Genomic DNA, 16,702 nt, shown 5'->3' on the forward strand with positions numbered 1-16,702 from the left:
GGCAACAGTTGCTGTGTTATGTGGGGTCACAGGCACCGCGCGGTGTTGGGTGACGCGTCGTGGCAGGCGCCAGGAGGGCGAGTGCCGATTCCGGGAAGTCGGTATTGTGCGCATGGTGTCGGCAGTCCGCCGACGGTCACACGAGTCCACACAGACCAGCCTTGAAAGGGACCGCTGTACACGGTATTGTGGATCTGGCTTCCGAGTACCTGACTAATTGGAGGCGCCGCCGAGGTTAAGAAGGGCTTAGCAACTTTGACCCCGTGCCGCATGTACTGAGCAGGGATCTATTCTACGCGTCCGGAACGAAATCGCCAGCCTTGCTGTTGGGTGCGACTGCCGATGTGGTGTCGAAGGCCAGCTTACAGCGCACGCTGTAGGGATGCGGTGCACACGTGAAGAGTGCATTCGGACGGCGGCGTCTTGGAAACACGCACTCGGAGAACTTTGTCTTGTAGACAATACGTCTGAAGGACAAGGAGGGCCATCAGTCCCCCACGGGGACAAACTTTGAGTACAGCTGCACTACGTGGTGTCGATGCCCCTGCTTCCGAGACATCTGCGGCCTAGAGACGCCCTTGGTATTTGAGGCGGCCTAGCGATAACTTGTTCGGGTCTGGCGTGTTTTGCGGAGCGCGTCACTAACTACGGAGAAATGAGAGGGCAACGGAGTTTTAGGGAAGAAGGACAAGAGCTTTGTTTTCCAATATGTTTATCTTTAAGAGTAAGCCCATCCCTGTGGGTTGTGGCTTAACAAACGGTTGACTCTGATTGGCAACTGAACCTGTGGGACGGGCGAACAGCCCTACCGCCTTTTTTTTCTTTGTATATTTGGGCTATAAAAATCGGGACGACATGCTGTCCCTCAGACTTGGCTGAAATCAGGATTGCTGATAGATCAGTGAGCCTCCGTACTAGTATAGAGGTGTGCGTGTGAAGTTGGTTAGGGTGTTTGGCTACCCCGCGGATCTTCCGGACCAGGCTCTCGTCTCCGAGCTAGAGGTCTTCGGAAAGGTTCACGGGATCTCCGAAGAATGCGTGCCCGGTTTCCCTGCCGTTGGCACCGGAAACCGGCGCATTCGGATAGAGATGGCGCGGCCCGTTCCTAACCTTCTTCGTGTAGGTGAGCGTGTCGTTCAGTGTGAGTACGAGGGTGTAGTTAGATTGTGCCGTAGGTGTAACATGGCAGGACACCACGCCGCCGCGTGCGACGCGCCTCAGTGCGCGCGCTGCGGGCAGTTTGGCCACGCGTCCTGCGACGCGGCGTGCGTACGTTGCGGCGGCGACCATGCGGTTTCGGCGTGTAGTGTCCGCACCTACTCGTCAGTGACCGCGAGGCCAGAACAGCAGAAACCTGCCGTCGTGGAAGCGGTTACTTCGCCGGTAGCTGATACGGTTGCTGCCTTAGAGGAAGGAGAGAGCCAGGGCTCCTTGAGCGTGGTCGATGCCGCCGAGCGCGGCAGCGATTCCGTGGACGCTACCGAGGTCGTTCCCCCTTCCGGCACGGCAACGTGCGAGGGGGCAGCGAGCGAGGAGGCTGAAGCGGCGGTCGCTGTCGCCTCCGTGGCGGGTACGCCTCTCGCTACGCCGGTCGCTATCTCTGGCGCGTCCGAACCGCTGACTGGCGCGACTGACACTGCTCGTCGGTCGAACCATAAGCGTAAGAGCCGGCGCGCACACCGCGCTGGCTCCGCTGCCAGGGCGGCGGCCGCGGGGCATGAGTCGAGCTCGGACGAAGGTGGCTCCCAGGGCTCGGAGACTGGCCCTCCAGAATTTAAGCGCAGTGCTGTTGAAACGTCCGATTCTGATACTGAGGTCCCATCGGACGCGGAGGGTTCTCCTCCTTGTCCCAATTGCGGATGGGGACATTGCGAATGCTCGTTGCTCTCAGACAGAACCTATGAGTCTACTGATGAGGGGTCCCCATCTTTGGAGACCCTCTCATAAGTAGTCTTTGCTTATTTGTCACTAGCGGCTAGTATTACCTAATACTAGCCTGCTCTTTATTTATTTTCCTAGCTCTTTTTGTCTTCCTTTGTTTCTACTAGCTCTTAGCTAATCTCTTTCTCCCTTAAAATGGCTTCTTCTCTCACCATAGCTACCTTTAACTGTCGTGGTTTGTCGCGTGCTTCTAAGCAGTTAGAGGTTATTAATTTGGCTAAATCCAAAAAGGTAGATATTCTTGTGCTTCAGGAAACTTTTATTCATAGGCTAGGCCAGATCAGCCACTTCGACCGGATTTTTCGCACTCGGTCTTTCTGGAGTTATGGCGCGACGGGCAGTCGAGGTACGGCCATCGTTTTGATGCCGAATTTCGACTGCCTTGTTATTCGCCATGCCAGGGATTCCGAGGGCCGCGTCTTGTCGGTGGACCTTGATTGTGGCATTCGAATTGTTAATGTTTATGCTCCAACCCGGTCTAAAGATCAGAGAGAGTTTTTCGCTACATTAGAACCCTACTTGGTAGGTCCCTCTCGGCTAATCCTTGTAGGCGACTTCAACTGTGTGTTCGAACAGGTTGATCGCATCCCGCATAGAGGGACTCCAAACCAGAAAGATAGGCGTGCAAATGTTGTACTACGAGAGCTCGTCGACGGGCTGGGACTTGTCGATGCTTGGCGTGTGCTTCGCCCTGGTCAGTCAGGAATGACTTGGACAGGAAGAGGCATGCAGAGCCGCATCGATCGTTTTTACATCTCGTCGTCACTGGCTCCTAAAATGCATTCTTCTTGGTTAACTCCTTCTGCTCTTAGCGACCACAGCTTCCTAATTCTGCGGTTCGCCGATTCTAGCATAGTCCCGCAAGGGAAGAGACCGTGGCGTCTGAATCCACGTCTTCTAAAAGATAGGCAGGCAACCGCAGAGGTATCATCCATTCTTTTTCGATCGCTGCACAATAGAGCGAATCTAAGTGGTACAGAATGGGATGACGTGAAGGTCAGAGTGCGTGAGTGCTTCAGGTCTTGGGGCAAGCGTCGAGCGCGCGAGGAGCGTGAGGAGATTAAAATCGTCTCCGACGCGATCCTCCTGCTCTCGAGGCCACTGTCCGGCGGTCCTGGAGTTGCTTCGGCGCTGGCCTCACTCCGAAAGGAACTTCGGATTCTCCTGCAGCGACGCTGGGATGGCTTGAGGGCCACAACCCGAGCAGAGCTGTGGGAAATGGAAGCGTGGTGCAGCAGAAACGTCCTACGTAAACATCTCTCAAGGAAGAGCACAACTCTCTCTTCCCTAATAGATCCAAGCGATGGTAGCATAGTCGATTCACCAGATGGAGTTCTGGCACTGGCGAGGCAGTTTTACATGACCTTGTATGCCGAACCAGCTGCCACTCCAACTGCGTTTCCTTTTGCTTCGCCAGCTGAGCCGCCGCAAGTGTGCGACTCAGCCATAGATGAGGACGAGCTTTTTTCGGCATTAAAGTCTATGAAGCGTAATCGCAGTCCGGGATCCGATGGTCTGACAGTCGAATTTTATGTTAAATTTTGGACACTGTTAGGGAAGCCATTCACATCACTGGTGAACCGGCTACTCAGTGAAGGGACTTTGTCAGCGTCTCAACGAGAGTGGTTAATCACTCTCCTTTGTAAGGACGAGTCGAGGAGCTCCGATCTGAGAGCATGGCGTCCAATCACACTTCTGAACTGCGATTATAAGCTGATAGCAAAGTGCCTGTGTATGCGACTCACGCCAGTGCTCAGCACTGTTTTGGGTCCATACCAGGCATGTTGTGTCCAGGGGCGCTCTACTCAGCTTCACGGTATAGCACTAAGGGACCTTCTCCTGTGGGCAAATACCAGGAAACTTCCAGGTATTCTTTGCTCCTTCGATCAGGAGAAGGCTTTCGATATCATTAGCCATAGGTACCTTTTCCGTGTTTTGGAAGAGGCTGGTTTTAGTGTTGGTTTTAGACAGATGATCCAAGCTTTGTATTCTCGACCGACTTCTGCTGTTCTCATACGAGACCGCCTCTCGGAGGCGTTCATTGTGGGACGTGGTGTGCGACAGGGGGACCCGCTCTCACCTGCCCTCTACGTACTCGCTTTTGAACCGCTTCTGCAGAGGTTGTCTTGTGACAGCAGAATTGGCAGGTTCCTACTTCCACCAGGTTCCCCCACGGTTGCACTCTTTGCCTATGCAGACGACTTGTCCATTGTCGTCCTGGACGAAGCATCAGCTTGCGGCGTCCTGGAGGTCATGGACAGTTACTGCGGGGCGAGCGGTGCAAGGTTGAATAGGTCGAAAAGTGCAGCAATGTACTTGAACTCCACTCCTTCCAGTCCGCAGCCCGTTCATGGTCTCCCCGTGAAAACGCGGCTGCGGATTCTAGGCTTCCACTTCGAACCAGATGGTCTCTCTCCCGAAAACTGGCAACAGGCTAAGGAGAAGCTTGAAGCCAGGGTTCAGGAATTCAGCGCGTTGTCATGCCCTTTGACTGCTCGAGCGACAATCCTTCGCTCACTTCTGTTTTCCTTTCTGACGTATGAGGCGTGTGTGTCTCCTATTCCAACCCGAACCAAGCTTATCTTGGAGAGGGTCTTGTTTCGCTTCCTCTGGAAGGGTACAACTGGTTGTGTAGCTAGGCGGGTGCTCAAGTTGCCCAGGGACAAGGGAGGACTCGGAATTCCCGACCTGGGCATCGTGGCTACTGCACTACACGTCAGGTGGACCCAGGTCGCTCTTAACTCGGATATGCTCCTAACTCGAAGCTTAACTTCCTTCTTTCTTAGCACCCGACTCCGCTTGTTCTCGCAGAGCACATTTTCCCACTGTGTTCCTCGTTCAGGTACCCCGTCCACCATTTATGCGGCGGCTGCCAACTCTTTGGTAAGCCTCCGCAAGGTTCACCCAGGCATCGACGTAGTTTCAGCTCCCCTCCAAGAGTTAGTGGATATCCTCACCCCAGGACTCCCCCCACATTGCCAAAGGTACGACCTGTCGATTCACAGGCCAAACTGGAAGCTCATTACGGCCGGTTTCCTCGACGCCAGGCGAGCCACCTTTATGTACCACCTGGCGCGAGGGTGCCTGCCGTTGAGCTACAGGCCCTTCACAGCCATCCCGGCTCGTGGAGTGTGTCCTTTCTGTGGCGCTCGTGAGGACTCAGTTCATATCTTTACGCAGTGTTTGCTTCCTGCAGCTCTTCTCCAAAGAGTTGCTAGTCTATTTAGGCTCCCAGGCGTTCCTTATGAGACAGTCCGATTTTTGCACCCTTTGCCCAATCAGGCGATCAACCAGTTCGTGCTTCTCCTCGCCGAGTGCTCATACCAAGTTTGGCTGGCACGCTGCGATGCAATTTTCGGGGGTCGGGCACCGGGCCTTCACGAAGTGCTTGCGAAAGCACGGAAGGAGGTCTGGTTCCACCTCGCCCGGGAGCGGCACCGCTTGGGCGAGAAGAAGTTTCTCGAAGTGTGGGCTCGTCCTGCCGTGATTTTTGACGAGTCAGGTGGAAAGCTATCCATTAAGTTATGATGCATGCTCCAAAGGTCGCACGACTCGGCCGTGTGCGCCAGTCGATCTACGGGGTTTTGTTTGGCTCAGTGGAACCCAGAGCTGGAACCGGTGGTGGTGCACCCTCAAGTGGTCGCGCTGCTCCGCGGACGGCTTTGGTGGTCTCCATGGTTGTATGCCTTGACCTCTTTTGCGTCAGGGCAGTCCGAGGGTCAGTCAGGCTTGTGCCCTGCAAGACCGACATGGCTGTTTGTGTGTTGAGTGCAGTCCCTCAGTTGGACTGCACCACAACAGCCCCCTTGTCCGGGAAGGACCGTTGGCCCGAACCAAGTCCCCCCACCCAGTCAGCCCGGGTTGTGGGGGAGTACCGGGGTCAATGTATCGAATGATGCTGGGTTGATGAGTACATGAAAGCTCTGGGACGCGGCGCCTCTGGTTGCCAAGTCCTCTTCCCATCTGACAACGGTACGTTAAAACGAGTCTGGGCTCTAACAGTCATTGAGACAGTCGAAGAGCGAGACTTTGTTTCTCAATTGTTCAAGTTTGTAATGTATTTGCTTTACCTGCCATGTATATAGAAAAGTTTACCTATAAATATTTCTTGTGCATCTGATCTCATCGCTTCCTGCCTGCGTTTGATCAACAACTGCCGATCATCGTCCGAGAAGCTTCAAGTTCCAGCGGTGAAGCGAGGACAGAGAACGAACGAAACTACTCATGACTTAATTGTTCGCGCAGCATTTCGCTAGTATACGTCACAGCCAAAGTGTTTCCTTTCTCTATGGCTGCAGAATCTATGTAGCTGAGTGATCTGGTCGACGGGTCTCTAGCGCAGCCGCCATCTCAACGAGTTCAACCAGTAAATTGCTTCTAATGGCGTGAATGTGACAGTAGCCGTAAACACAGGGCTATGAAACGGCTGGAAAATTCTACGCATGCCGTGTCTCGTCGCGCAAAAACTTACCTACGCTGTCGAAAGCCGACAGCGTAGGTAAGCACAAAGCGACGAGCTACGACGGTATACCTACGATTCAGTCGTAATAGCCGCCTTTCTGCCTCAACATGCGTCACGAAACTAGGCATCTTACATCCTACGTAACATAACTTTACGAACTGCTGCTGCTGCACTTCAAGTTTACTAGAAAAAAAGCTTACCATCTTGCTGGCGCGGGCTGCCTGACCGGCAGGTCTACGGCCGCCTGCACGCGGAAGGCTCATAACCGTAAGCGGTTATATTTCTTGCCAAGGCCTCGTCTTCGGACGCGTGCTCATCGCTGGCAGAGGCACCAGAACCCGAATCCATGCTCGCGATAGCGGCGCGCCTCGAATGAACGCCGCCGGCCAGCTCGCTGTGCGACGAGGGTTACGTGACGTCACGCCTTCCATCTCGCTTGGGCCGGACAGCGTTGCGCGGGCTCACAAAAACGCCAAAAATAAAGCCATCCGCTGAAAAATGAGCTAAGTGACTGCTTGTTTTCGGTGTACTCGCACACTGAGGACTCATTTTCAGTATTTTCGTAAAATGTTCAGATTTCGTGTCCGTATCCCTTTAAGTGAGTGAAAACTTTATTTTAAATGTCCGGCGATTTGGGCGGGGTGGGGCCATAAGCACCCCAGCCTAGGTGACGGCCTCGAGTCCTTGGACTCGGGCGGCTTCCTCGGCGTGCCGGACGGCCCAGAGTTGATCAGCGAGGTCGTGGCTGAGCAGGGCCGCCTCCCAACGCGCCCCTCGGTTCGAGACTGCCGTGTCTACCCCGTTCGTCGGGTACTCCTGCTGCTCGCTGCCGGTGCATGCCCACAGCACGTGCTGTAGCGTCGCTCTGGCCCCGCACGCTTTCGTCGGACGAACAAATGTCTGGGTAGCAGAGGTGAAGGATCGCCGGGTTCGGATATGTGCGTGTCTACAATTGCCTCCAGGCAACCGCCTGTTTCTTGTTTAGTTTGGCGCTCGGTGGTGGGTATTTACTTCTGTTCAATCTATATATTGTTGCGTGATGTCTCTGAAAGTGGTCATGCGATCCCCCCACGTCCACTCCCGCATCGCTCTCGCGGTGGGCGAGACGTCGGGATTGCCGGCGGGCGCCGCGGCTCAGCATGCAACCCCCTTCTCGAGAATTTTTTATTTGTATTATTTCATTATCAACCCGCCGTGGTTGTTTAGTGGCTACAGTGTTGGACTGCTAAGCACGAGGTCACGGGATCCAATCCCGCCCACGGCGGCCGCATTTCGATGGGGGGCGAAATGCGAAAACGCCCGTGCACTTAAACTTAAGCGCACGTTAGACAACCTTGGGTAGCCCAAATTATTCCGGAATTACTCACTACGGCGTTCCTCATAATCAGGTCGTGGTTTTGGCACGTAAAACCCCATAACTTTTGATTATTATTAAGTTTTGTCTTGAAGCCCTTGAACAAAATATCTTAAAGCAGAATTGTGATAGCGAACAACTGTTCAGCGTCATTCCTTGCTTATTCTGTCGGACAACGTTATCACGCAGTGTCAGCAACGTCTCTGTGTGTTTGTTTTCTTTTTCTTTTATTTTTGTCTTTTTTTGGGAGCGGGGGTTTGCGGGGGAATATAAGACCCGACCTTCACATCTCCAATGTTGTGTGCAAACATATTTCAGAAAGCTGAAGAGCCGAGTACAAAAGCTTGGAGGGACACTTGCGCGACAATCACATGCACGTTCCGCGTCCACCGCTTCCTATATGACAGCCAGCAGGTTTCCCATTGTCGAGAAAGGTAAACAAAGCATGTCCAAGTCTGCAGGTGTCCCTTGAACGTGCGCGGGCAAATAGAAATTTCTGCAGCAGACGCGTACAAGACGGCTGTGTTGCGCACGTAGACTCACGTGACCTACTTGTAAGGTGTCTTTTTTTTTCTTTTTTTTTTCCAGCTAAATCAATCAAGCTTGCATGCTTAGCGAGAACTCCGAGTAGATGACACACACACACGTACATCCTATATATATATATATATAATGCAATGTTTTCGTCTGCTGGACCAGCCGAAAACGTAAACACGTCTTACTTCCAAAAGGTTCGTCATCTCTTTCCTTCATGTGAAAAACCCCCAATATATATATATATATATATATATATATATATATATATATATATATATATATATATATATATATATATATATATACACACACACAATCGTCGGACGAACAAACGTCGGGGTAGCAGAGGTGAAGGATCGCCGGGTTCGGATATGTGCGTGTCTTTAAATAAATAAATAAATATATATATATATATATATATATATATATATATATATATATATATATATATATATATATATATATATATATATATATATATATGTTATACAGTCTGTGTCAACTCCTTTTACTGCCATTTAAATACCTCCGGGGTGTCCTGATTACGTAATATATGAGAGCAATCTTGGCTTTCCAAATTAGCAGTGTGGTCGGTGCATATTTCAGAAAGGTGACAAAGGCGCTGGTTGATACGCAGACAGCATCTTGAAGAAACCGGCGCTCAAGAGGATAAGTATCGCTAGAAATACAAAGTAAGAAATTCTTTCGTGTGCAATCCTAGCAAATGCCTCGTTGTAGGCGCTGTTCACGTTTTTGCCGATGCGGGTTTAATGAGCAAATCGTTATACATGCATAGCGTTCGCCAGTCTGAGGACGAGGGCTGGCAGTGCCCTGTTCATACCCGCCAACGTTTACGATTTCATTGTGAAATGACCTATCAATACGATTGTCGTATTGAAATCGCGGTGTATCGAAATTTTACGATGTTTCATTCGCGTCTAGTTAAGAGCAACCACTGACTTCAGAAGAATTCAAATACATTGGCTGATCGCTTTTTCAGAGCCCGATTCTTCGGACCTGCCCACATCAACGACATGAAGTTATAGAACAAAATGCGTAGTAACGGCGACCCAAATTTCGGCTGCCCCCCATTACACGAATATTTCATAAATACTGCAAAAACGTTTCTCTTTGGCCGTGATGCACATCATTCTTGCTGCAACTGTATAGAGCTGAGAGCCTGTTCACAGTGTCACTGCAGGAAAAAAAGCGAATGTCAGCGAATACTTTATGAACAATCAACATGTTTTATAACGAAACGACATTTAGTAGATTTCGCCAAACATTAGAATTTTTCGGCTTTGACTGCGGCATTTCTTTTATTCTAAGGTTGGCACGTCTGCTTATCGAACATGCACACGGCCATAACTACGTCGCTGGTCGACTTCAATGGTGGCGTCAGGGGTGACTGCAACCCTTCTTCTCTTCTTGGCGTAACTGACATTTTCTATGAAAAGAAAAGGAGACAAACACTGGCATCTGTAATGTGGGACGAGCAACGACATTTCTGTCTCAACTCTTTGTTGTGTCTTTTTAAGCACGAACCGCGTTCTCTTCAATCACATATATGTCATGTTTGAATTTTTCCCAATCCCTGAGCGGAGTTCTATGTCGGCCTTTCGCCATAATCGTTCTCTTTTGCTCGAGCAGTCGGACGGAAACAACTCTTTTCCCCTTGCTGGGCACAACAAAAAGGGCAAGAAGATGAGTCACACAAATTCTTAGTTAAAGCATGGCAATGAAAGTAGCACTGACACATATGTTATACGTTTGCAAAATTGTACATGTTTCTTGAAAACACGCATTCATAAGAGCCTTTCATTCGATATTAAAGCTGGTCTGAAATTCCGGACTTGCCGTCTGTGGCGTTTTGTGACGTCATGAAGAATGAATTGTGGGGTTGTACTTGCCAAAACCACGATTTCATTATGAGGCACGCCGTAGTACTGGGAGACTCCGGAATAATTCTTACCCCTTGGGGATATTTGACGAACCCCCAATGCATGGGACACAGGCGTTTTTGCATTTCGCCCCCCAACGAAATGCGGCCGCCGCAGCCTGGATTCGATCCCGCGACCTCGTGCTTAGCAGCGCAACTCCATAGCCGCTAAGCCACCGGAGCGGGTGACGTCATGAAGGGCGACATTTTGCTGTCGTCACGTAGCAACAAGCCTATAGGGGTGATGCTGCTCCTCATAAAGAGCGCTGTGGATGCGCTTTACCTCTGCTGCGTGGCAGCCATAGCGATCGTGGGAGAGGGTCGGAACGAGCCAGCGTATCATGACGTCATGACCCTCGAAACCAAAATAGGTTCGTGGAAACAAGTATTGTTGTAAATTATTTACGGCGCTTTGGCAGTTGTCCGTTCCTTATTTCTTCTTATTCACTCCCCCCCCCCCCCCCCCCCGCGGGTATGAGTGTAGTGACTATTATTTGACGCAGAAACGTCGGGAAAACTCCTTTACAGCCGTTTTGCGTGCCGTACACGTAGCTTCATTGGCATAAGACTTCATTATTATAACAGTGCGCGGTGTTGCTGCAAGCGCTGTCGAGAAAGCAAGAACATAGTAGTGAAAACAATATCGACCATTGTTCCGTTTCACCAATCACAGGTGAGCTTGGCCAGACACAATACTAAGCGTTTGGCTCAATCCCAGTTCACATGCATTGTGGTCAACAAACACGCAACAATAAAGCTACTAAAGAAACACCCGTAACCTCAACACATTTTTTTCCTTCCCATCTTTTCCTGTTGTAGCTTCGCGACTCGGCCATCACGCCGTACGGTGTAAAAGTTGTGCCCATGGTGGCCATTCGCAACAACCAGTGTTGGCTGCTTTGCTGCAGACACTCTGCCGACATCCACCGACATCCAGCGACGTGACTCTCAAAAGGTTCAAATCTCGCGCGGTGATAGAACCGACGGACGAGGCGACATGAATTACGTTTACATGAAATGGACAAAGGCGGGTCTGGGCGCCCTTCTCGAGGGCGGCAGTCTTCGGGGTCGTGTAAACGCTAGCAGGTCGGGTCGAAGGAGCGTCGAACCTAGTTCATCTCAGCCGCCTGCAAAGGTTGAATCGCCCAACCCGTTTGACAAGATGCATGTCGACTGAGGCATGCCTCAAGGATGACACTGCTCACGTCATTTCGTTATACCAGACGCGAGCCGTCTGCACCTTGTCTGCACTATGCACGTGACGCAGGGCAGCCCTACAGCCTGTAGCACAGTGATTATTACAGCATCCACATCATGGTTTCTCTTACGTTGGCTGTATTATCTGGACAATTTTACTCCGAGGAAGTACAATTGTACCAGGAAACGAGCATGCGTTTGGCTAGTAATCTACCCGCCGTGGTTGCTCAGTGGCTATGGTGTTGGGCTGCTGAGCACGAGGTCGCGGGATCGAATCCCGGCCACGGCGGCCGCATTTCGATGGGGGCGAAATGCGAAAACACCCGTGTGCTTAGATTTAGGTGCACGTTAAAGAACCCCAGGTGGTCAAAATTTCCGGAGTCCTCCACTACGGCGTGCCTCATAATCAGAAAGTGGTTTTGGCACGTAAAACCCCAAATATTATTATTATTGGCTAGTAATCTGCCAACAGAAATTCGTCCTTAGACATCACTTCATGATGTTACCGCGCCTGGTTTCAACTATCTACATTTTTTTTTTGTAATGCATTTTGATTATTTCATGCTCGCTACATCTTGCTTCAATTCGCTCCTGCCATGGTGCCCTTAGGGCTCCGGTATGTAAAGGAAATAAAAGAAATAAAAGCGTTCATTGCAAATGGTAGGGAACGAAAGTGAGGGCTAAGGAAATGGTGGCGTTAAGCAATAATCAAACTAGAAAAAAAGAATTACCAATCATAAAACAACGCGAGTTAATGTGGAGGGATGACAATGAACAATACAGTTAGACAGAGGGATGTGACGAAAATATGATGTGGTGTCAAGTAACTTTCAATCTTATACACCTTTGAGCATATATGCTATTCGGGATGTGCATTGGCCTGTTAATTCTAGCCCCATGACATGAAATGGCAAGATCCACAACGGTGATAGGCTAACAGTCGGGAGAAACCCGAGTGCACTATCTGTTACGCAGCCAAGGACTCTCGACTGAAGCACGCATTGCTCCCTCTTTCTCTCAGGATGGGAGCGTGAGAACGTATGATTTGTGGTAGTTATTGACAAAATTTGGCGTCATCAGTTGTTCTCCTCACCCACAGGAAAGGTATTGTTTCCATTACTCGCCCTTACCATCGCCAATACACCTGCGGAACAAAATGGTGATTTAGGCGCTGGTGAAGACTCCTGCAGAAAGCCGACGGTGTTTATATTCTGGGTATTTCACTTCTGCAAACGCAAAAGCGAAATGCCGTAAGTAAAGCAAAATTCCGTAAGTAATGATCCATTCGCCACCTCTTGACGCCTCGGTTTCTATCCGAGATCAGTTTGCGACCTCCGTGGCCATGTGATGAAATAGCGCCGTATGACGCGCAGTCTATAACAAAGAGCTGCTATCGATGAAGTGAACACAAACCAATCGCTCCGGTTCCGCTCTCCGGCGTCGTCTGCTTCTCGCCTCGCACTGCGCAAGCGTGCCTACAGCTCGTTTTGTTTTATTTTGTTATGCTGCCGGTATCGATGGCCGCGCGAAAGCGCAGCGAATGTGGAACGGCGCGAAAGGCTGCCGCGGCTGCGCAAGCAGACGACAACGAAAACAAAATGACAGCAACGCCGGCTGCCGCCGTGGCGGGGCGCAGCGAGCATCAGGGCTCTCGTGCTGCGGCAGCAGCCAGCAGCAGCGAAGCAGGTGGCACCGGCGGAAACATGGCGGCACCGGACACAACGGTGGGGTCGCCGCCTCCCCAAGATTCGGAAGACGCCCGCCTCCGGGTCTCGAAAATTCTCGCCGAAGACGTCGAAGCCGCAGACCTCCAGTGGTCTCTGTTCGTGGCCGCGCTGCGCTCGTACCGCTACGACACCGTGCTGCGACCTTTCCCAACGTCGTTCGCAGATCAAGCGACAGACACGAAGCGCATCGACGAGCTCCGCGACGTGGCTTCGAGAGTTCCGCCGCTTGGCGCCCTGTTGCACGCCGGCTGGGATGGCGCCGAGTCGTCAGCGGGCACCACCGCGAAGGGAGTTCCTCGGGAGTCCTGGGAGCTGCTACTCTGGGTCCTCACGTGCGGCGGCGTCCGTCTCAGGTCTCGAAAGAAGGAGGACGTCCCCGAACTGAGCGGAGACTCGGCCGTTGACGTGGTCTTCGAGGTCGAGCACAGCCCGCAGGTCGACCGGCGCTTTGAGGGCGCCCGAGGAGACCGCGAAGTCTTCTTCGCCTACCACGGCTCGCGGTTGGACAACTTCTACTCGATCCTGCACAACGGCCTGCTGGCCCACATGAACAAGAACTCGTTGTACGGCACCGGTACCTACCTGTCGAGCGAGCTGAGCGTCTCGGCCACCTTCAGTCCGGCAGGGTACGGCTGGCCGCACTCGCGGGTCAGTCCCGAGCTCTCCTGCGTGGCCATGTGCGAGGTGGTCGACCACCCGGACGTCAAGTGCCAGGACAGGTGCAGGAGCAGGCCCTCCAGGGCCTACGCCCAGGACGCGATGGGAGGCAAGGTTCCGGAGAAGTACTACCTCGTGCAGAACAACTCCGCGGTGCGCGTCAAGTACCTGCTGGTGTACACGGCAGTTCGGCCGCCGCCCACGCCGGACGTCTTGCCGGCCGGCACGATGAGTCCCAGAAACCGGGCCTGCTACTCGCCGAGGTGGCAGGATTTCCTGTGCAAGAACAAGTCGTGGCTCATGGTTGCCGCGTACGCGGCGCTTCTGTGCGGCATCGGGCTGTCAAGTTCGCGCGTGGGTCACAAGCTCATGGTGAAGCTGTTCTATTGGTGACGAAAGCTCGGCGCCGGTCGGCCTGTCCGTCTCTTGTCTTTGAGACGGACTAAAGAATGGTTAAGATGTGAAATTGGTGGGCGTCCGCAGGTGTAACCTCACGCCTAAAAGAGAACGCAAGGATGGATGTTCCCGCAGGAGCTAAACGGGAAAGCGAGAAGAGGAAGAAATTGGCGTTGGAGGCCGATACCTGACTTCCGATGACCTCTATGATTTTTTTTTTACTTGCAACACTAGTCGACAATTTTCATAAGACATTTTAAGAATTTTCATCAATGTGAAAAATGTGTCACAGGGTGTGGCGCTAAAAGTGCCTTTGTGATACAAATTAAGGTGCCATCTGCCACGGACGTGGTATCGTGGTAGCTGTCATTACGTCGTGTCCGCGCTATCCAGCTCGTGAAGTGCCTTATCGAGTGGCTGGTGGGCTTAATATTAGCCGCCGTTTGTTAAAACAGGCTGGCCTTTATTTTTTTATTTTTTCTATTACCGTGTGCTGTCATCTTGCTCAAAACAAGGTCTAGCTGCCGACGCGTATAGTACAGAGGTATTTTTTAGACGCTTCCGGAACGACGTAGTCAATAACGTTACAGGCAACGCTGTTCTAGCGGTTTATCAACCTCCTCCTTCACGTACAGTACAAATGTTTTACGTCGTAACTGCAGGTTATTTGTTTACGCCTACGCATTTTTTTTTCTTTTTGTTAGCGTGTTTCAAAAACCTTGACTAGGACAACCGCACGAAGGTCATTGGACCATCGCCGTGTAGATTTTTGTTGCGTAATTTTAAAGAACACGCCGGCACTCTGATGTAGCGCCAGCGTTCTACTCGTCGTTTTTATTCGACTGTTCTCTATCTTTCTAAGGGAACACTGGTCACACATACGGTTGCGGTAATATATTTTTGCTTCTTCTTCCTCCTCAGTTCTGTAGGCTTGCTGCAGCGTTGCAGCTTGCGCTTGTTGCTCAATTATTTTTTCTTTTTTCTTATTTTGTTCCCCCTCTCTCTCATTTTTCACGCAAGTGCTACGAACCTCGAATTCGTGAGCCGGCGCGGTTCGTATCTAATTCCGTGACGCGCCGTCAACTAGCATGCAACGTCTAGGCTGTGCTATTGGCACCTTAACAATGTCGGCGTCCAACAGATTCCTTTGAAAATGTCTCGCTAAACGCCGGTCGCGACTTTCTTCTTCGTCCTTTAGTTCAAAGCTCTCTCGTTGAAGATTTCATGGCGTAGCTACGCCCTGTAGTAAAAATAAGAACAAAAAAACACCAAGAAGTCAATAAACTCTCTACTTTATTCACGTCCATGTATCTCTCTTGCTTTGACTCTCCCATTCTGTCGTTCTCTTTCAAAGGACACCATTTTCTTCTCATCGATTGTTTACTCGTCAGTGCTTAGTTCTATAATCGCCTTCTGAACATGCGTCGGCTGCGTTTATGTTACACACGTACACAGACGTATTTCAGAACGCTTAGAGGCTGCTGCCTGGCTGTCTATAGACTGCAGCTGGAGTCTCTTCAATAATACTGTCACGTACGAGTTTGTGCCGCTGTGGACACAAGGAAGTTGGGAGGTGAAGAGGAGGCTGAAGTGACTCGAAGATCGGTAGATGGTGTTACTCTGGCCGCTGAGCGACAACCTTGTAACTGTATATATTGTAAATACATACCTTTTCTGCCCGTAACATTACCCTAACAATACCACACGTGTACGCGATATTCATACTCGCGAACAACTTCCCTAGGCAATGAAGGGAAACATGATCTTGAATTGTAGCGCGAAGGGTGGTGGTGTTACCCTGGAAGCGCTACAATTCAAGATCATGTTACCGTACCGACTCGCCCAACTTCCTATCCTTTTGAATGAAGGGAAAGCATGAGGGCCGGAGCTTCTGCATATGTATTACTGCGCCAAGCAGTCCGGAAACGTTTGGCAGAGTTCTTGGTTTCTTAGAGCAAATACTGCATCTGCGTAGCCTCCCCGTGCTGCGACGGTTTAGCATTGAACATGAAAGAGAAACACGTAAAAAGTCGAATTTGACACTCATCTGTGCGTTTTGCCTTATTTTGATGTTGTTACTTAAACGCGTGTGAGGATGCAGGGCTATTCTCGGCAGCGCTTTCACTTGCGCGCGCTTTGTCTCCGTAGCTTTCCCTTCGCGGCTACATAAAGTTGATCGCGGGTATAGCACGGCATTAAAAAGAAGAAAAAAACGAGTTTCGTAAGGCACACTTTGTTATCGACTAACCGACCCCGCCCCCCGAATTCGGTGAAGTTGAGCACGTATCCTTCATTTGGAATCATCATGCCTTCCTTATAAAGAAGCCTAACACTGCGACGTAGAGCTGTTTGCTTCATCAAACACAAAAAAAAAAGAAGAAATAAGCTACCGAACATCATCAAGCACAACGGAAACAAAACCGTAAGTGAATCTATGCTCGAAAATGTAGGCACTTCTATTCATTCTTTTCATCCATTCTATCACTCGTTAT

At 51.0% G+C, this 16,702-nt stretch overlaps 2 protein-coding genes across 2 annotated transcripts in view; both read left to right on the top strand.

The window, feature by feature from the left end:
- LOC142560071 (1-phosphatidylinositol 4,5-bisphosphate phosphodiesterase delta-1-like) overlaps positions 1 to 16,702 on the top strand; it is an 86,093-nt gene that overhangs the window by 9,315 nt on the left and 60,076 nt on the right. The gene's annotated exons all lie outside the window — the stretch shown is intronic.
- LOC142560072 (protein mono-ADP-ribosyltransferase PARP16-like) lies at positions 13,076 to 15,510 on the top strand. The gene has a single exon (XM_075671865.1). It carries the CDS (start codon positions 13,134 to 13,136, stop codon positions 14,205 to 14,207), a length of 1,074 nt encoding a protein of 357 aa, XP_075527980.1. The 5' UTR covers positions 13,076 to 13,133; the 3' UTR covers positions 14,208 to 15,510.

Source organism: Dermacentor variabilis, chromosome 10 (assembly GCF_050947875.1).
Source record: "Dermacentor variabilis isolate Ectoservices chromosome 10, ASM5094787v1, whole genome shotgun sequence".
In the NCBI taxonomy this organism is placed as follows: Eukaryota; Metazoa; Arthropoda; class Arachnida; order Ixodida; family Ixodidae; genus Dermacentor; species Dermacentor variabilis.

What these genes read in the sequence shown, in the direction of transcription:
- LOC142560072 (XM_075671865.1), top strand. Translation starts at nt 13,134, where the DNA reads ATGGCGGCACCGGACACAACGGTGGGGTCGCCGCCTCCCCAAGATTCG.